Source organism: Mycetomoellerius zeteki, unplaced genomic scaffold, assembly GCF_001594055.1.
Source record: "Mycetomoellerius zeteki isolate Tzet28-1 unplaced genomic scaffold, Tzet1.0 scaffold61, whole genome shotgun sequence".
Taxonomy (NCBI): Eukaryota; Metazoa; Arthropoda; class Insecta; order Hymenoptera; family Formicidae; genus Mycetomoellerius; species Mycetomoellerius zeteki.
Genome location: NW_017257621.1, coordinates 661842 through 684120, shown reverse-complemented (window position 1 = coordinate 684120; position 22279 = coordinate 661842). Strand labels below are relative to the sequence as shown.

Genomic DNA, 22279 nt, shown 5'->3' with positions numbered 1-22279 from the left:
TTCACTCTCCGCGTATTTTCAACCGTCCATCATTTCCGTTCTCTCTAGCATTTTCTTTTTCATCTCTCCTCTCGAATTTCCTTCGTTCACACTAGATCGTTCAAAGGTGTCACATATCCTCTCTTTCACTCTCTGGAGTTCTTTGCTATCTCCTCCTGACTTCCCTTCACATTGAACTCTTTCATTTTCCTACCTATGTGGATCTTTCTTTCTTTCCTATGTATTTTCCGTCTCTCCCATTTCTCCATCTTTCCTTACTTCAATATTTCTCTCTCCTCTCTCGAGCCATCTTCTTATTTCACAAGATCGCCTTCATGTTTATCTCCCTCTGGAATCTACGCTTGGAATGTATCCATCTTTGTAAGGCTTAGCTACAGCGCTATCTTTTTTTATTCCGTTCTTTCAATAATTCTTTTATTTCGATTTTTTCTTATTTTATCCCTTTCTCCCCTTTTCTCTTTTACGTTCTCTTTCCTTCCATTATTCAGCCCATACATTTTCAGTCTCTCTCTAGCTTGACTTCTTTCCACATATCGGTATCTTTGTCGCTTCTTTAATCAAAATATTCTCGTTTTTGTTTCAACCACGCTCCGACTTTTCGCTCCCCTCCCCCTTTTCTTCTATTCTTCGCCCCTTTGTCGCTCATATGCGCATTTCTAGTTCTATCCTGCTCGCGGTCACAGCATCCACCGGATACAAGTTTGCTCTGTTACCTCCCTTCTGTTCTCGTCTCTTTCTCTCTGATCTGCCTTTACTCCCGGCCAATAGTCGCATCTCGCTTTCCTATGACTGTCTCTTTCTATCATTCCGTTTATCTATCTCTTCTCGTCTCCCTTCTGTACATGTGTGTAATGCTCTTTCTCTCTGCTGTCTCCTTTCATCATCTTTCTTCGTTCATTCTGTTTCTCTTCGCACTCTGTTTCTCTTTCGGTCGTTGCTCGCTCTCCATAGGCGTGGATATTGGGATGTAAATGTATAAGTAGTATGCAAGTATCAGCTGTATGTATCGCGTAATTAGTTTTTCAAAATTCATTGAACAATTTAGCGATAGTCAAGAAGATTATGAAATTTAAAATTACAACTGGAAAAATTTTTATTCCGCGAAAGGAGTTTCAGAGAAAACTTAATTTAGCAGTTTTAAAGTGATAAGAGAGAGACAACTTAAAGATATAAATTTTCATTCGCTGTTGTAAAAGAAGTTGAAGTTTCTTTTAATTCATTAAAAGCATATGAGAATCCTTTCCAATTTATTAATGTCGAAAATGTTATTAATAATTATCTGTCCTCCGCCTTTGTCATTCACCCTCGCTTACGCACGTTTCCTCTCTTGCTCTCTCCTCACTCCTACCATCCCTTCACGCACTTTCCCCACTTTGCTACCCTTTTCCTCGCCATCATCCCTCACCCTGGACCACTTCTCTCCTTCGCTACTCCCTTCTGCCAGCCAATAATTTTCTCTCTCCCCGAACACATTCGCCCCTACCACTAGAACTCACATAGTGTCCCTCTCTCGTGGTTTCTCTATCACACCCCGTAGCAGTCGCTCGGCAGCCACCCTATCTACGTTGCCCGTTCAGCTTCGGGCGCCGTCGTCGGAGCAACGGGATCGCGCGGCACCGGGGCGTTCAGTCGGCATCGCGTTCAACCCGCGTCAACCACGTAGAGATTCACGTCGCGTCGTCGTCGGCTGGACCACTATATCGTGACCCAGCACCTCGTGGCACGCCACATTCCGCTCGTCTTACTCGTTGAAAATCGTCCGGTTACTTACCGAGTTGCCTAAACACGCAAGAATTTGTCTCAAGAAACATTACTCGATTCAGCGATCTCAAATCCTGCCAGAGCTCATCTCCCGCGTTTGGGCAACCGAAATGGTTCGTTACTCCCTCACCCTTTGCATAGGCATAGTAGCAAACGCCACGGTGTACACCCAGGGTCGCAATCGATTCATGACGATAACGTGATCTTACACGTTAAATCTCGGCGATATTGAATTAGTAACTAGGACAAGATGATCGGTCTTGCGAAACGTTAATTATTCGCATACACTACGCCGCGCCGTGAGAGGTATTCCCAGGTATTCCCGGGTCACGCTGCTGGTTCATATGAGGTCATCGAAGCTATCGATATCGGATTTCGTAAAAATATTGATTTAATGGATTTCTTACATTGCAACACCTTCATTAGTCCTAGTTATAAACTTTTCTTTTAATAGAACCGCCAAATTGTAGAAAATTTAAAGCGATGAGAAGGCTTTAATAATATTAAGTTTGAAATTATAATAATCGCTTTTATGTATAGATACTGCATTGATTGTACTAACAAAGGTATTTACATTTATGTAAAATTTTCTCAGTGCTATCTTGCTGCTACTGATCCATTATTTACGCTAGCAATATTTCTCTCGCTACACAATAGAGAGAAAATTCTAAAACTCAGGTCACGTATAATAATTTTATGTGACATGAATGTTTTGATTGTGAAAAAGATTAAATACTTCAAATTTCAATGTTTTTATTGTCTGTATGGAACGTTAGAAATGATTTTACAGCACGATCTACAATAAGAATTATGGTAGAATTTTAGTAATATGTAAAATAATATAAAATAATGACGTAGATCGTATTTTTGTTATTATTGTAAATGACATTAATTGAGAAAAATAAGGCCTATATAAACGAGCAGAAACGGTTATTTCTACCCTTGTTTCTCCTTATTAGTGTAATATAAAAAGTAATTGAAAATAATCATAGATTGCATATTCAAGTCTATTAATAGCTAATCTAACAAAGCGAGAAAAACATATCGAAATACAATAATCCGTTCTATTCGGCATGTGATTAATAAAATTAGTTCTTTAATCTTTTAATATTCTGAAATCGTTTCTTTCTACACACACACACACACACACACACACACACACACACACACACACACACACACACACACACACACATATATATGTATATAAGAAACAATCTCCATCTTTGTGACAATGGTTAGATAAGGACTGTATATTTCAGTTGAGCAGTACTACGCGTCTACTCGACTGTGCCATATTTTGACGTGTTAGGAAACTCGATGATCTTCTTGTGACTTGACACGCCAAGTATCTATCTGATAAGCGAGGCTTATACCAGAGAAGCAGCCAGATATAGATCACTTCACTCTCGAATCTGGCCCGATAATGTGATGTGAGGGCGTCGTTCTAAGTGCTTCTCATCTAGTAGTTTATATATTATTAGTTTCCTAAATATAGCAGGCTATAAAAATATACAAATAGCAATGCCTGGCGAAACATGTAGTATTAAGTAAAAATAACTTGCGAATATTAACCTAAAATTAAAATTATAACCAAGAAAGAAATAAGGGAAGAAAATACGTCAACTGTTGCGGAAAGAAATCGTAACAATTTTATGTTTTATCTTGAGTCAGAGAATCATAGAGCGAGATATACGAGAGCATAATAAAATTCAATGGAGGATATGCATATTTTATCCATGAGACAGAACATGAATTAAAATACGTGATAATGCCGACAACCAGAATTATGTGGCAATCACGGTATTGTTTTATCACACAAAACGAAACAAATAAAACTGCAAAATTAATTTCAACGAGCTTTTATGTGCTGATTTTTCTCTTGCTGACATTCTTCTCCTTATGCCGACACCAAACGCATAAATATTAAATTTCAATTACATCCACGGCGGAAATGCACAATTATGAAAATCGTCTTATGAATTATAAAAATTGTGAATGATAATGAAATCCAAAGCGGACTGAACTATTCTAGAACATCAATTATACATTATTTTAATCCGCAAAGAATATTATCAAATAGAGATTCATATAATGCGGTAAGAAAAGGACAGTATTAACGAGTTATGAAAATTTTGCATCTGAAAACAATTATTTGGGTCATACAATCAATCAAAATCTTTCTTAAAAATCAAATTTATAGATTCATATATTTTATCTATTTGGTCAACAACCATTGTGTCTACAATGACACTTTAAAATACAATCTTCGCTAAGAGGTTTGATTAAAAGCGCGTGCTACTATTGCGTGATATATGTACTCTCTTTGTCTGACTAAAACGACGCGATCTACTTGGCGCACAGTCGCCAAGCTCTCGTCCGATCGAGTAGTGGGACGATCCACTTGGCGCGAATGCAGTTCATCCTCTATCCGATCAAAGATGAATTGATCTATCTGACGGAACCTTGACTTCTTTTCAACAATCAAGAGATATCTTTTTAACATGATTTTTACTTCGTTTCTCATTATCTTCTATAAATGAAAATCATGCTCGAGCCAATTTTTCAATATATCATCGATATTTCACATATACCTTCTCATAGCAAAACCGATTAATCATCCCCTATCGAAGTTGTCGTGTTGATAAACCCAAAAGGTATTTATAATCGACGAATTATTAATGACTAGTATAATATTAATCAATGATTTTTTATAAATTATTAATTATGTGTATTTTCATTATTGAGTTTAAGCAGTTTTTATCATCTCGAGGGAAAGATTGTTAATAATTGTTTGATAACGATGTCTAATAAAATGATTTTTGCAGCAAGAAATATATATAATATATTTTTAGACAAATTATTTTTTTTAAAATAATTTAAATAATTTAAATAATTTTTAAAACAAAATAAGTAAAATTTACGATTAAGACTTTACTTGATACCTTGAAGCTAATATACGACATCGTCATTTTATCCTGTTAAGACTATTCAAACACTCCAGAAAAAGAGCCGGAAAGAGCATAGAATGTCACTCTAGAGACGATATTAGCGACTGTATTCTGATAGGCTGACATTTATAGCAAGCCATGTCACATCCAGAATTTTAGAATCCAATATATGTTGAAGAAGTAATTTTGGAAATATTTTAGGTTTTTCCATATAACATTATTTTATAAAAATTATATAGATAACTAAAACATAACACAAGTATGATTTAAAAAATATTAATAAAATATAATTTTCACAATAAGAAATTTTTCATAGTTATATAATTCTAAATTTGAAATTTCTTGCTTTGATAAAAATTCTATTATAGATTTGTAAATAATAATACTTTGTTTTATATATATTAGCAAATAAATAATTCTATCTTTGATAACATGGAGCTTTATGGAACTCAAATATTGTCGCTTTGTGGAATCAGTTAAATATTATATAATTTTATTTTATAAAATCGATTAAATTTGGTTCATCGAAGTGAAAGAATACGAATCAGTGGGCATGCGAAAATCGCCAAGTTAGTTACTCGTGGAGCTGTTTAATGAGAGTGTAGGACGCGCGAATGACAGAAATGGGTGGACAGAGAAATGGAGGGTAATCGTGTTTCCGGCGAATTTCCGACTCGGTTCATCGACTCATCGGCACCAGCCAACGATATGTCTATAATTTCAGCTTATAACATCGCATATATTCACGGTAAAGTCGTCTGCCCGGAGCTCAGAGAGACAACGCCTCGTTTCTGAATTTCCATCGATCTGTCCAAATCCGTGGATTCGGCCTTATCCGCCGTAAGCGACGCCACGTTGCACCATTTTTAGTCCAACATCGGCCGGGTGAAACTTTCCCCTTCGGGTGCGCTGATAAAAATATTCTACGAAAAAGGAAAGGGAATTATTAAAGGTCAACAGGGCGTGGCTGTCGCCCGACGAGGTAATTACTGAAAATATGTAAACAGACTTCTGACGTCAAGAATTTCTCATTATTTTGAATAATTATTCTCCAAGGAATTTAACATTTCTAGAAGTAATAACGCGCTGTTTTCAATCGAATTTCTTTCATGATGTTATTCGATCTTATTGCGAATTATTTATGTTTTCAAATAAGTTTTATACGAGCGTATGGATGTTTCGAAACTTGATGATATCCGCACGAAAAATAATTAATATATTCTGGTTTCTAACTTTATTATCAACTTTCGTAATGTTAATTGAGATTACTTTTTGACGGCTCGGACAACTTTAGCAGGATATTTATCATTTTAATCGCAATGTATTTACGTAATAAAATTTATTAGATAACATCAGATGCTGTTATTTAATTTCGATTTGCTTCTAATAAAATGACATATTTAAAATTAAAAACTACGCCATGCTAGACGTTCAATTTTATCGCAAATCTTACATTTCCTAAATTTTAAAAAACATCAGTCCTGTGTAACAGTTTATTCATCTCTTCCTCGCATATATTAAAGAATAACATCGAATTTACCTATGACATTTCAATTTCATCGCGTAATCGAGATTAAATTTTATTGTACTTTAGCAACATAAACAAAAGATATATAAAAGATATATATTGATTTTTTGGGCTGCAAAAAGAAATGATATCAATAAATCGATCTATGAATCAAACTGGAAATTGAAGTAAATATTAGTATGACATAAAATAAATTCTAATCACAAAAATTTCTCAGTCAAGCAAAATTACAGCTCTTTGTCGAGGTTTTTGCGACGAATTTCGTAATACCGCTAGGGCTTTGGTATCACATATTCGCGAAACCAGCACATGAACCATTGAAGTTTCAGGACAGGTCCATGTAAAAATGAATCGAATTATTGAGGTTTCTGCATACATCACGAGTGGCACTTATACATATATGGCATACACCGTATTGGAAAAAGTTTTTATCGGTATATGTAGGTATATGCAGTTCCCGTTAATGGTCTAACATAGATGATAGTATTGAGAGAATTACTGCTAATTCACTCCAAAAGAAATATGAAGGTTAATATAAACGGAAATTTTCCAATTACGCCATAATTACGATCAAATCTCGACAACATGTGACCTTTCTAACATATATTATGAAAGTACGAGAGAATTACTAATTCATTTCCAGAAAAAAATATGAATTAGTTATATAGAGATTGATGATTATAAGCACAAAAATTTGCCAATTGTTATGTCATGTCATTATTACAATCGGTAATGCTAACAATTTAACATCTTCAATGGTTTTGGTTTAGCTTGTTAAGGCAAGATTGTCTTCAAGCTCATAAAAAGCCAGAACAGTTTCCCAGAATATGCCATGCGTATCAAGATCATCATCACTCCTCTTTGTGTAGATCATGCTAATTTTCCCAACATTGCCATACTTTCAAAAGACTCCATAAATTTGATATTTGACATCTCAAGCATAAATTTGTCGATATTTTCATAAAGTTTGATCGCCAAATAATAGTTACACTTTATAAACCTCGTGCCTTTGTGATAGCAAAAGAGAAGTTTATCTACTTACACTTGAACACAAAACTTTAAATACGTGCTTCGAGAGTATCTGCAAATCTTGTTTGTGCACACTGAGTCACATCTAAGCATGCATCGTAATACTAACTGTATTCCCGGTTATCTACTGAGAGATTAAACATAACTTTATTAACCCAATTAGATTCTCGTTTGCCCGCTTGGCTTATATTATCATAAAATATTAGTGTACTCTAGATACAAATGGTAAAAACATATTTATGTACAATCTAATTACGAAGGAAATAAAAACATAACGTAATCTCTATAACGAGAGAATTTTCCAATTTTCTGTCCGTATAGAAGAATTAATTAACTAGAGTTATGAAATTTGCATAATATTCTGCAAATTAAATTTTGAAAGACCGTTTCAGATTGTTTTGCATAATTTACAGAATTAGACAATCTGTGGTAACGATTGTAATTAATTGAGCCACATTTCCTTTTAACAACTCCTTATTTATTCTATTATTTAATCGAATAGGTCTATTCATTCGAAACTAACGTAGAATAAAATTAGACGACGGCGACGTTTGGTTAAACTTCTAATAATATACATCTGCTGCCTTTATAACATAAAATCCAAAACTGAATTTTACGGCTAATTGAAAGATAGAAAGAAGGAAGAGGTTATAAATTACTAATTTGTTTTATTAAAATAACTCAGTAATATTTATGTGTCGTGAATAATAATAACTCAATAAATATTTATGTGACATAATTACTCTTAATGGAAGTTTGTTAGCCATAAGATGATACTAATTATGTTATAAAAGTTTTTCAGGTAGGTTCCACAGAGTGAACGTAGTTTACAAAAAACTAAAGAGGAAAAAATGTTGCGGTTATGAAATAGGAGGAGAGATGTGAAATAACCACTAACTGGTATATACTATAACTTTATACGTCAGATATATCCATACATTTCGTTATCAAATTCAGTTCAATTATATCATTTGAAAGCCACATTCAAGCTTCCAAGCTAAACTGAAATTAATATCGATTTCTCAAAATTACATACAGAATATACACCTGTGAAACTGTTTGCTACCTGTAAAATATAGCTTTTACGGCAACACAGTTTTACGGTAAACATTGACGAGTCGTAGCCATGTTATAATATCTAAACAGACTGTGGAAAGGTAATTTTGACGATTGCTTCCAAAATGAGGCGCAAATACAAAACAAAACAATGTATCGTGATATTCCATAATCCCGACTTATTCCATAACAGCCTCCTTTCCTCTACAATTTTACATTAAAATGAATAAATGTAAAAATGAATAAATAAAAAAAAATATTTAAAAAAAAAACATCTTATTTGTTTTCTCTTACTTGAAATAAAAAACGTACAAAAAATATTAAATATTCTGATATGAAAACTCTAAAATTTACAAATAAAAAAGAACTTTTGAAATTTTTAAATCAACAAGTAAAAAAAGGCAATGAGAGTTAGCATGAAAAATAATGCCCAATATTTTACTTGTCCTTTTTTACTTGCTGATTTTGATTAAAATTCTATTTTTTATCTTATGTATTTATTTCATACAATGTTTTTTATTACGTATTGAATTTTACTTTCGTGTATATTTTATAACATATTTTTTCAAACAAATACAAAATCTTAGTTGATTTTCTAAAAATATTGTTATAATTTTACTATAAAATAGAATGAACTTTTCAATTCAGTTTTATAAAATTGCTTTAGTTTGTGTTCGCTAGAGAATTAAGCGTAAATTAACGCGACGCAAAATCGCGGAGTTTCGGTGAAGAGTCGCGCTCAGTAGTCAATCGCGCAGAAGCAGATACAGTGCATGCTAATGGGAATTGTGAATAGCAACGCCGTTCATCAATGACAATGACGCTGACGAGAGGAACAATAACACCAGGCGCTTTGTCGATTGCATTAGCGAGGGCACGCAGCAAGCGGCAAACAAAAGCTTTCATCCTCCGTCGCGTCGAGACAATTGCGTAAATGTTCATTTATAAACGACGTGCGTCTTTGCAGAAACAAAGACCCTCGCCGTCTCTTAATCTTAATAATGTTCTCGAAAAGCTTATGAAATGCTTATAAGTGATACATCGCTGCATAATTACGAACAGAACAACTGTCGAATTGTCCTAAAAAATGTAACGTTGTCATGCTGTTTATTATCGATACCGTCTTTTGCAAACATTATTTATTTAAAGATATAACAGTGTGAATAATTAAATACCGTGAATTCATACATCTGACATTTATACAACAATAATTAAATGTCACAGGAATAAAGGGGTTAAGGAGAGCAATTGTTACTCTACGAACACTATATGTGGAAACGTTATTCAAACGGATGAGGAAACGCTCTTCAATTATATGAAATCGTATAACAAATTCATTTTGGAACTTATGCAATTGTAATTAAAATCCAGCGTAAAATGCAACCATATGTATAAAGCAATGGTTGCAAAGGATAAATATGGCAGAGCTCAGTGGTAACAACGTTATAGTTACCAAAGCCTTTGATAACAGTAGCCAAGATACAAAATAAATCCAGGGCAAACGCTTTGACACACAAAGAGAAATGCTGTTTGAGTTAATTGAGTCCGTTAGAGCTTCAGAAACAAGTTTTCCCTTTAAGTTATTAATTAGCACATATATATTTATTATTGAAACGATATTTAAATGTTGTCTTTCGACATTTGCAAGTGAATAGTTGACGAATGCTGTCCGCTTACGAAAATGATTCTTTTGTAAACGGAATAATATGCGAAAAATTTTAATAGAAGATCTTCATTCTTTATGCGCAATCGTTAAAATAGTTTTAAGAGCATAAATGCTTCAATATGATAAATATTCAACGAAATAATTTAGCTGTTTTGTGCAATATTATAAGCGGTAGGTATATACTGTCTCCATTTTCCGAAATCAAAATATTACAGATTCTTATCACCTCGTCGCGGTAAGCTACGTACAAACTCCGCAGATGCAGAAACTGGTTGTAGCCTCAAGCAATGGAGTTTCACTAATTTTACTAATTAGAGCGGTCGCTGTTTCAATAACTAACTTCGCATTAAGCACAAAATAATAATCAAACTTGGAATTGCTCCGAGCAAAAGATACTTCTCTAATAAATGCTAATAAGACTTATGAAGACAAAAGAATAATTAAAAAATATTATTAAAGATATTAAAGTTGTATTATATAAGAATATGACAAAAAAATTGTTTCATTAAAATAATTTTTCATAATATTTAATAAAATAAATGCAATGTAAATGTAACCATAATATGTAACATAATTTTTCCCCAAATCTCTGAAATTATATAAAGCAAGTCCTTGCTCGTATAACATTGGACTATATCTGATCTTGTCGATAATTACTGGTTCGATAGAACGTAAATGTTTCAATGACTCTACTATTAATATTCACAGACAATCATGTAAACTCGACGTCACTCGTGTATGGTCAAGCGACCACGTTCGATGCAATTCCCAGAGACTGCCAGACTCGCAATTTCGTCGCGGCCGACCGCGCCGCTAAATCCGCATCACACTTTCCAGAAACAATACCGCCATCATTAATTAATAAACCACGAGCACGTGGATGTCATCGCGCCTAATTGCGAACGCATCGAAGCATGACACCAGGCTGGATACAGAACTGCAGCACGCAGCATCAACTGCTAGCTCGACGATAGTACAGTGGTCATTGCACAAAACACTCTACAAGACAAAAGCTTTCTGTCCCTACATGTCCCTAGCGGACAGCTCGTGAATACCGGTCTGGTGTGCCGACGGGACTCATTTTAATTGTGCAAAACAATGGACCACTCTTGAGCGCGTATGAGAGCGAAGCGTGTACGCGACGTGTAACGAAACTAACTTGTTGATCTCACTTAAACGAAGAGCGTTATTAAGAAGCGCCCCGGGAATAATCGCACTGCGATGTCACCGGATTTCGAGGCTCGAGCCCGCAAAGTTACATATTTAACGCAAAAGAGCGCTTTGAATTCAGGAGCATATTCGCCGAAACTTGAATTCTGGAATGGCACAGCCATTTCGAAGCTAATCTCGGGTTGTAGAATTTGAAGCTGAAATACCGAAGATGGCTATGCTAGTTAAATGTCAGAAATATATCTAATTCTAAACGAAATCAGAAATAATTTGCAAAAAGCTCATAAAAAATTCGTCACTGTAAATAGCAAGTATAGCAGATTAGAAAATACTGCTATTTTTTCTTAACTATTTTCAGGCTGTCGATATTTATAGACATTGAGAATACGTGGGTCGGATGAAAAGAAATGGATAGTGACACGTAACTTGTAAACACCCACACACAAAAAGAGATATTCGAATAAAACGAAAAAAAAAACATGAAAGTGTATTTTGTTGACTACAAAAACATACCATTATTTTTCAACGTAATTACTATTTACAGCTACACATTTCTCCCAACTGTAAACCAGTTTTCTCATCCGGTCAGTAAAGAATTCCGACGGTCTTTCCTGGGGATCCACGACTTCACTGCGTCCTTCACTTCATTATCCGTGTAATATAAATGCCCTTAAGGTCCCTCTTTAAATTGGAAAAAAATAAAAAATCGCAGGGCATCAAATCCTCCAACTCCCGATGCACAAATTTTATTACGCACACAGCATTCACAGTACTTCAATAAACAATTTCATCACTATAAACGGCTTGTAAACGACGATGAGGGTTACTAGAATTCATTTTTCGGATGATGAATTGAAGGACATAATAAAGTCATGGATCAAGAAAAGACCACTGCAATTTTTCATTGACCGGATGAGAAAATTGGTTCATCGTTGGGATAAATGGTTAGCTGAAAATAGTGACTACGTTGAAAAGTAATGGTACGTTCTTATAGTCAATAAAATGCTTTTATGCCTTTTTTGTTTCATTAGAATATTTCTTTTCGTTTACGAGCGACTGTTAATTACTTTTCAACCGATCCACGTAGATAATTGCAGCTCCTTATGAATTTTCTTTACTAAAATTCTTTGTAGAACGTGAAGAAAGTCTGTAATCTGAAAAAAGAGCCTCTTTTATTGTACGTTTACGCGCAAATATTTTTATTATTAAATAATTCCTGAAACGATTTAGGGCTGAATTGCGAAGATTACCTATTTAATCATAAATATTTTAATTACTATTATGTAATACTATTATGTCATTTTGGTTATAGTTTTTATATTGTTTATGTAGGTATGTTTTTTTATATCAATACGTTTTTATGTCAATACCTAATGTTGCTACGAGCGAGAAAATAAAAGTTTCTACGATCTAGACTTTCAACTAACAAAATAAAAAAAGTCTGCCTCTGCGAGTGTTTACAGAACCTCGTATCATGAGGATCACAACTCGAGAAATCATCAACAATAATCTTTTTGCTCCGTGAAACAGCTTTTGGCAAGCTTAAAGAAGTGTTCAGCTTGAAAGAACACTAGATTGTATTAGAACGCTTGATCATATCTTCCGCTTTATTCTTTAGATAGGTGATAAATTTCATTAAAGTGGAAGAAAAAATGTTTACTGTGCAATTGAGGATTCTAATTTACACAAAATTTATACAAAAACAAGAAGTAAAGTCACATATATGTATAAGTACCATCTTCTCAAAGTTGTTCTCTTTCTCTCTCTTTCATTATATTAATATAATAAAGAACTTTTATGTGTGATATGCTCTTTTATATAATAAAAGGTTATAATTTATCATTCAAATGTTGCATATACGTGCATTTACAGATACGTTTACATTTACATATACATGAGGCAATTAATTATACATACACATATACATTAATTAAAATGATATAATGCAACAGTTGCATAATAATAAGTGCATTATACAATAGAAGCACTAGAATAATAATTATGTTTTATCTAAATATTGTTGCTATAATTCACATTGTTATATCGCCTTTCTCGTTTGATTCAAAAAGCAAATCCATTAATATTGAACATACACACAATTCTATACACTTAATCTCGGAAGCAGACTTTTTTACTTTATCAGTTGAAAAGCTACAGACTACAAATTTTAATTTTTTTGCTCGCAGTAACATATAAAGAAAAAAAATCACAAAAATTATAGATATTAATATAATAAAAATAATATATATTGTAATATAAAGAAAATAACTAAAATTATTACATAATAATTAAATATATATGAAGCACTATTGTAATATATAATAATTGCTTTTTCAGTTTGGCCGAATGCGGATCACGAGAGAGAAAATGTTTGGCGATTAGGCGGAGTGGAAGAGATGCGCGTAAAGTACCCTATTTCTGAATCTCTGAGGTACTTACACATCAATGCTCTCGTATGAAAAACACGAGGATGACGAACCCCTTGCTTCCTTCCACATAGCAAACTCACTTTTATCGGTACCGCTAACAAGCAAATTCTTTGATCGACGCCGACGTCGCATCAGGGTCACAAATTTTGCAAGCTTTGAAAAGAACCTTTTAGCAACGCAGTGAAGAAATCGAAGAGTCGTCAGAAATTCAAAGAAATCAGGAAATCTCTTCGTCCCTGATTTATATCCCTTCATATTTTTGTACGTATGATGGCACCAGTCGCGGAAAAACGACAATAAAAAATAATCTATGCAAATGCATGTTCTTCAATATATTTCTCTCTTGAGTAGAGATAAATAAAACAGTCGTAAGCAGTAAATATAAAGAAAAATGAAAATATCTGATTTATAAAAATTTATTATTTTTCTAATTTATCTTTGTGTAATCGTCTGAATATGCAATTAATTATCAATAGTGTGTACAGATACACATTTTTTGCGTAACAAGAAATATTCTTTATAAATCATAAAGAGCTTGATTTTATAACTGTTTTTAAAATCAATAAATAAAAGAAGGGCTACGAGCCAGTGTTTTTAAAATATTTTCAGAAAAAGAAACTTCGAAGAGAGAGAGATACGTGTATTACATTTATTGAATAAATAGATTAATTTTTCTTCTTGTTATTTTAGAGAAACATCGAGCAATTGGCGTTATTATTTATACTTTATATTATATTTTAAGTTTATATATATTTACATTTACAGTAAAACAATTTGACCTAAATTTATAATAAAATAATAAATTCTTCTCCGATACAGAATGCATATATTTATTCATATAACTAGAATTTTTTTATATCATTATCGTGTGTGCCAATTGAAAAGATCGTAATTTCTCAGTCGGAAAAATGCAACATTGAATAGAAGAAAAAAACCGACTCGTAAAAATCCTCTCCGGAATTCGTCACTTCGTGACTTCCACTCGTTTCCTCCATCAAAATGAAGCTCAATGGCGCCAAAGTATGCGAGACGAATATTTAATGACTGCAATATTGTTGTCGATAAAATTGGAGCTTTAAAGTATTATATGCATGCAGTTACCGTCATTTCCACATTCTATGTATATTCTTGCAGTTAGTATAGTTATAGTTGCATATAAGTATACATAATGCAATTTTTACGAGATACGTCGTAATATCTAACGTAGAGAATTTTTTATTTCAATTTATAAAGTACAAAAAAAATTTCGAAAAATTTAAACTCCAAGGAGTTACATTATTTATAAGACCTTTTAGAAAAATTAATTATATAATTAATTAAAATATAATTAGTTATATAATTAATTATATAACTAATTAATTAAAAAGTAATTAATTAATTAAATGTTATAACATAGAGTCTGTATTGGAGCATAGAGAGTATTTCAATATTCTCAATTTAATGAACTTAATAAATTGAGAAACAGAATTTGTGCTTTGGCAGTCTATATACTAATAAACTGATAATGAAAAATATCTTTGTAAAGAAATTGTATTATATTTGTGAAGAAGATAATATAGTAAGATTTATAATAACAAGAAAAAGGTGCCGAAGAAAAGTGGAAGTATGTGTGAAGAAGAAGAAAGGGGAAATATTATCATGATTGTAATTTTTAAGCCTGAGACACAATTGAAAAACACAAGTAATAGAAACAGGGAAAAACAAATTTCAAACTATCAGAAATCATGTGTATCGGAATACATAATTTCAAAAATCTGTTATTCCCTGTTCCTATTGCCTGTGCTTTCCAATTGTGCTCGAGTTGTAAGGCCCTATCTGCAATAAAAGAAAATTTCTCTTTCAGGTGACAAACCGTGAAGAAAAAATATAAACATGCCGGTTGGTGGACGAGTCGCGGGTAAAGTTGGGATCTATAGCTCTCACTACAATGGTAATATGGATGTGGATATCATTCCATTAGGTATATATAAGACCACATTAACACCAAAGCAATTTTTGATGTTATGACTTTAGCAAATTCATTATAGGTACTGTTAAAAAAAAAAGAAATTTGCTTCCGTTACATGTAATGGAAGCAAATTTCAAGCAGGTACATTAAAGATATTTAATGTTGTCAATGAAAATGAAGTTATAAGTAACTTAAATTTAACGTTTACTTATATTAAATTTTATGCAAATCTACATAAAATTTAATAAAAAATGTACTAAACTTCGTAAAATTTTATGAAAAATACACTAAATTTCATATACACAAATATATTTTTCACAGTTGCAGATATATTATATTAAATTTAATTTAGTATATCATAAAATTGAATTTAATTTTTGTGTAACTTAAAAGTACATTAAATTTCATGACATTTTTAACAATGTACAGAGGCTGTAAATATTGATGTAAATAAGTTACAAAAATTGCTTCGGTATAATTGTGGTATAATGTTAGCAATCAGTGGCGTAATTCTGTAACAAGTCGCCGAGAGGACTTTTCTTCTTACGTGCATTACTTTCGTGCTACGATAATTTCGGTATAATTTACTTTATGTTTATGAATCACAAAAATAAGTTTATTTTTTAATAATGAATTATTTTCTTTTCTAAGAATGAATTAAAGTCCTTTCATGCAGAATAAAATGTGTGTATTAATGTTACTATTTTTTTCTCACGTCTTTTTAACACGTTAAAATTGTTTCTTATTATTATGTTTTATATGTATATATATAAAACGAAATCGCTTATACAAAATAATTGGCTATCGTTTGAAATATTTTCTTTTTTCTTAAGGGGTTATACTACCCAGGCGCACTGAAAAATGAACGTTTTTTTGGGAATTTTTTTCTTGGAAACTATTTAATGGATCATGGAAAATGAAATTTGAGGCTTTATTATACATGTTTTGAGGTATAAAAAAAATTTTTATTATAACTCTTTTGATACAAAATGGCGTCTTGGCAAGTGGTAAACGAAACATGTGTTTTTTCCGAGGAGCGAATCTGCGTACATCATAACATTCTCCGAACAGCACCTAGAGCAAAAAAAAAAATTTGTCGTTAATCTACATCAGTTTTGCTAGGGAAGTACCCACGCTTTTTAAGATTGATAAATAATTAAAATTGTTATTAACAATTTAAAATCTATTTTTAGCGAAAAAATGAAAAAAAAAGTTCAAACTGACGCCAATTTGCAAATTTTCGATAAAAATGTATAATCGTGGGTACTTCCCTAGCAAAACTGATGTAGATTAACGACAAATTTTTTTTTTGCTCTAGGTGCTGTTCGGAGAATGTTATGATGTACGCAGATTCGCTCCTCGGAAAAAACACATGTTCCGTTTACCACTTGCCAAGACGCCATTTTGTATCAAAAGAGTTATAATAAAAATTTTTTTTATACCTCAAAACATGTATAATAAAGCCTCAAATTTCATTTTCCATGATCCATTGAATAGTTTCCAAGAAAAAAATTCCCAAAAAAACGTTCATTTTTCAGTGCGCCTGGGTAGTATAACCCCTTAAGAAGAAGGCTTGGCTGTATTGATTATCAATGTGCTTTGTTTACACAAAACATTCCGGTGTGTATTCTGCACGATTATTATATGAGAAAAAGTAAAAAATTATTTTTTACTACCTTTTTACATAAATGTTTCAAATCTATATTTACCAAATATATGCGATATTCGAATGCGAACCGAGTTTTGATTCTGTTACACCACTATAACGTCACACAACGTTCAATCGCATGATATATGAATTCCGACATAAATGGTCACACGGTGCATTTTTGGCAGCGGCATATGAAATTTTTGGCGAAATCAATAACGCAACCAGAATTGCTAATGTTTACTGGACGTAGTAGGAAATTTACGAAAAAAAAAAATGTTGACCCTGGGCCAACTGCAGTAAGGCCATCCTCTCCTAATTTACAAATAATCTCTATGTCGCCTCAATCTCGAGCACCTACTCTCGCGATTGGATTTTCTCCAAGTTGTGGAATATCGTTTTGAGATGACTTATCGATCTTCGTGAGCATAGAGGTTCAAAGAAGATTGGAGCGACGAATTGCCTTGGATAATTCTACAAATCAACTTAAATCGATCGACAAAATAGAATTAAAGTTGAAAATGTAACATTTTCTCGTAATTTAAAATTTAGCAAAATACGCGATGTAATTACATTCAGAAACAATTACGTACAGCTTTCTAAAACTTTTAGAGTTAATCTCACTTTGAAGAGTGAAATCTCACTTTTAAAGATTGAAAACTGAACTATTCTTTTGCGAGACTGGCTCAATTTTCATTCTTTAGAGTGAGATTTCATTCCAAAGAATTTAGAGAATGAGAAATATCCAAGATTGGATAGTTAAGGATGTCCCACAAATAACGAATAACAAATAACGTATAATGCTTTAACAATATATATATTCTAATAAAAATTAATAAATTAAGAATGAAAATTTCACAGGAACATCGGGATCACAATAGCTTTAAAACAAGAAGACAATCTCGAACATTTTTATTACATAAGTAGAAATTGAATTGACATAAACTTCAATGAAGAATTGATTACTTTTATCATCAGGTCTATTGTTTCATTTGTATTATTTAATATATAAATTTCCATCATTCTTGATGTATATATCCTTTTGTGCATCAATCTTCATTGTTAATTTTAAATATCGTATCAAAAAATTGTCCTCACGCTTAAAAAAAATTCTACCTTTAAATCATGATTTTTTTTCGATTTCGCCGTTCGTATCGAAAAAACGAAGATTGTTATATTCCGGGAAAATTCCCTAGCAGAGAGAAAGAGCTTCAAGAGAAAAGTTAGCTTATTACCATCAGCATCTCACGAGTTTTAAATTCTGTCTATTCTATTTTTTCCACGGTGATATTTCGAATTTAGAGAAGCGTAGAATATTTACGCTGGACAAAGAAGATACATTATTTTGCCGGAATTAAAATACAAGTTTTAAAACGCGAAAAAGCAAAAAATTATCCTGACATTTAGCTTCTATAGTTTCATTATAAATCACGTAACTCGAATTGAAGTGTTATCTTAAGTTTTAAGCACAGTTTGAATACTGGCGCAACTACAATTCGTTGACAACAAAACTTGAAAATTCGCCATCGTTATCGTAATGGCCCAAAAGAAGGCTTTTAAGAGCGACAGTCAAATAACAAGCATTAAATTACGCGGAAACGGAAACCATTCGAGTTTACGGTGTAATAACGATTTTCTTCAGCAAATAATAATGAAAATCTGTATAGTTCGCATCAGAATCATTGGTTAAAATCGAACAGAGATTTTTCGAGCGTCACTTGTACTAATAATTATTCAAATAATTAGCATGCATATTGTTTAAATTTTATCATTTAATTAACATATCTTCTGTTGGCTCGAAAAAATAAACATATTAAAAGATGACAAAAGTTAGATATACATAAATCAACAGAATCATCAGTCGAAAGAAACTTCATTCCATTTCTCATTATAATGTGTAAAGTTCAAAATGCCAAGTTTGATAATTCTTGAAACGTAAAGTATGAAATGAAAGCAGACTTTCCACATAATCAATATCGCGTCATGAATATTTCACGTTTTTGCGATTATTGTACATTATTTCTTTATGAATTTTTATATCCTATTATTATATTTTTTATATCAGAATTAATTTCAATGTGATATATAAAAAGTCAATTCAATATTAAATATTTTAATGGAATTTTTTTCTCTCTCTCTTTAAAATAACTCATAAAAATGTATAAAACTGAGATAATTTCTAAATCTAAAAATTTTTTATATTCTGCGAAATATTTAGTACATCCCACATCTCTCTCACACTTATTTTTTCAAATAAATGAAAATCAATTATAAATATAAACGGATAGACTATAAAAGATAAAATTGGCACATAAATAGTAATCATTAGCACAATATTTATTGAATAAATTAATTGGAATATCATATAAATTAGAATATTTTTTTACTTAGACTTTAAACATTCGCCAATTGAAAACAATTTTTGACAATTAATATTACCTCTCGCGCTAATTTATTATATATAATATCTAATCCTGCGAAAAGAGAAAGGCCAAGCACAAATCTTAAATTTTATTTTTTAAAATATCTATTTCAGATAAAGAAAAAAAAGGAAAAATATCTAAATATATCATTAACAATCTTTTTTATCATATTTTACAGAAATACTTTTTATTTACATAAATATATATGAAAAAATTAATAAACAAGTTTTTGTCTTGTTCTTCGTTATAAAATATCATAAAAGTATTTTTAAGCAAAAACTTCATCAATCAGTTACTGTCTCTGATACTAAAAATATACCTAAAAATAATAATATCTACACACACACACATATAACTCTCTTGGTACTCTCAACTGTACATTTCTTGAAAAAAATTTATCTCCGTAAAATATTTGACAAAAAAGTATGAAAGAAATAATCTATCTTTACTAGATTTAACCATTTTTTGCTTACAAAGCAAAGATTACACTATTATTATTTGTCACTTTTTATATGCTTGAGATAAAAATTATTTCTTTTTTCCTTATCTATATCAGAGTATGTTTAAATTTCAAACATTGGTGCATATATGTATAATATAATATCCCATAAATGTGCAACAGAATTTGTCAGAAAGTAATCAGATAATAATCAAATAATAAGTTCTGTTTTTCAGCATCATACATATGTATTTTTGTGTGCACAATAAATCGATGTAGGCAATTATATATACATTATTTAAGGTTAAATATTTGATCAATCACAGCCCATCCATTTCAAGGCAATGAATTTATGAAATATATTAGATTCACTTGTATAATATTTTAATATTCAAAATATGAATTTTTAATTTCTCTTTCAAACATAACCAGCAACAAATTAAAAATTTAATTATCTGGTATTTCACAAAAATAAATAATATAGAATATTTTATTGTAGTATCCTTATTATCAAATTCAATTTTTTACATGTGTATGTTAATCAGTATTATGATAGCAAAGGCTAATTTCTCAAATTCTTTAATTATTTTTCTGATAGTCCTTATTTTATACATATATTGTATATTCTTATATCTATAATTTTCACAGATCCATTGCCTCACAATTAAAATAAAAAGTTTACCACTCATCGATACGATGTGCAGCAGCGGAGGTGCAAGATACAAGTTGATCTAATAAGTTGATAAAATAAAAAAAACATCCAAATTACAAAACACTTCAAATTACTGAAAATAATTAATATTCCAAAATACAATTATTGCGCGCATTAAATTTTTATTCATCTTTTGAATATTAAATAAAAAAGAATATTAAATAAAAAATTATATTATTTCCGAATTATTATGAATTATATAACTTTCTTATGGATTTTCGGGACATAGAAAAATTAATTAATTCCGCACAAATACATATACATAAATAATAAATTACCTGATGGTTGCTCCACCGTTGCCCGATGCTTCCTAGGCTTCCTCCTCTCAAATTTCAGCATTGCAATCGTATGACACAACATTCTCGAACACGCGTAATACTAATCACAACAATCGCGCGACACTTTATACGGCACTCCCGACGCTAAAGGTACGCGACGCTCATCATCTTGTTACATTTCGACGACAAGAATAGCGCGAGAAGAGAACAATAAGATGGAAATACAAACCGCTCGACACCCGCGATAAGACGTCTCGCGAATTAATTAACGTAATTAAAGTAATGGTAAATTCCGCACGACGAAGCAATTTCTAAGACGCGGCCGACTACAAGCTCCACTAACCGACGCTATCGCTGCACTCAAGTCTCATAGTTTCGTGCACTTTCTGTACCTTGAATAATAAGTAGCCCATGAAAGCGTTTTATAGGACAATTATTTATTTCGCTCGTGTATTATAACATAAACGAATAAGCTCACGACTTGAAATTAGAGACGAATATCCACGGAATGCAATGTCCGGAAATATGGTTATGATCGCTTTGATATTCGCTCGCGTGATCAATTTCCAATAATCAATAAATTTTGCGAAATGGACCTTGTAACGTCCCGCCCAAGTACAAACAATGAACCTATATACTGGTGCGTAGTTAATAAGTATTATAGATAAAGGATTAATCGGAGATATATTTACTAATTAAACACGTAACTCCGCTCTCGATTCCGAGACGATCTGTTCCGTTCTGTTGCGTTCCCGCGATCATCGCCATCTGTGTATTGCGTGACGCGTGATTGACACACAAATTGGAAAGTGAAGTTAGCAATTTCTTTCATGGGTACACGACGCGAATCAAATTAGTGACTGATTGAAACGCGACAAACCGTCCAAAAATATACAAATGAAATTCAAGAACTCACGCGATGCATTCCGAACGCATGAATTTATTACTAATGTGTGTATTTCACGAAATATGCGCATTAATAACACAGGTCTACAAAAAAGGGGGTCTTGGATGTTGTCGGGAAGCTGTGGGTCATTTCCGAAGTAATTTTCTCCGTAGAATCCGAATCTGAAACCAGAATTGGCCCATCACGTCAGGATTTTGAGATATTAGGGGATATATACTCGAAAAATGCGTTTTTATGCTACTTTAGAGGTTATGTACAGGACGCAACCAATTTTTTGGGTCTTTTGTGCTATTTGCATCATTTAGTAATATTCTTACCCTTCAAAATGAGATAT

The 22279-nt window shown here is 32.0% G+C and overlaps 1 protein-coding gene across 1 annotated transcript in view; it reads left to right on the top strand.

Annotated features, from left to right (window-relative positions):
• The first annotated feature begins 1551 nt into the window (after positions 1-1551).
• LOC108728334 (uncharacterized) overlaps positions 1552-22279 on the top strand; it is a 25473-nt gene continuing 4745 nt past the window's right edge. Inside the window, exons 1-3 of the mRNA XM_018456832.1 lie at positions 1552-1874; positions 13499-13592; positions 15434-15520. Of these exons, the coding sequence (XP_018312334.1) occupies positions 15463-15520 (58 nt within the window). The 5' untranslated portion in view covers positions 1552-1874; positions 13499-13592; positions 15434-15462. The remainder of the gene's footprint in view (positions 1875-13498; positions 13593-15433; positions 15521-22279) is intronic.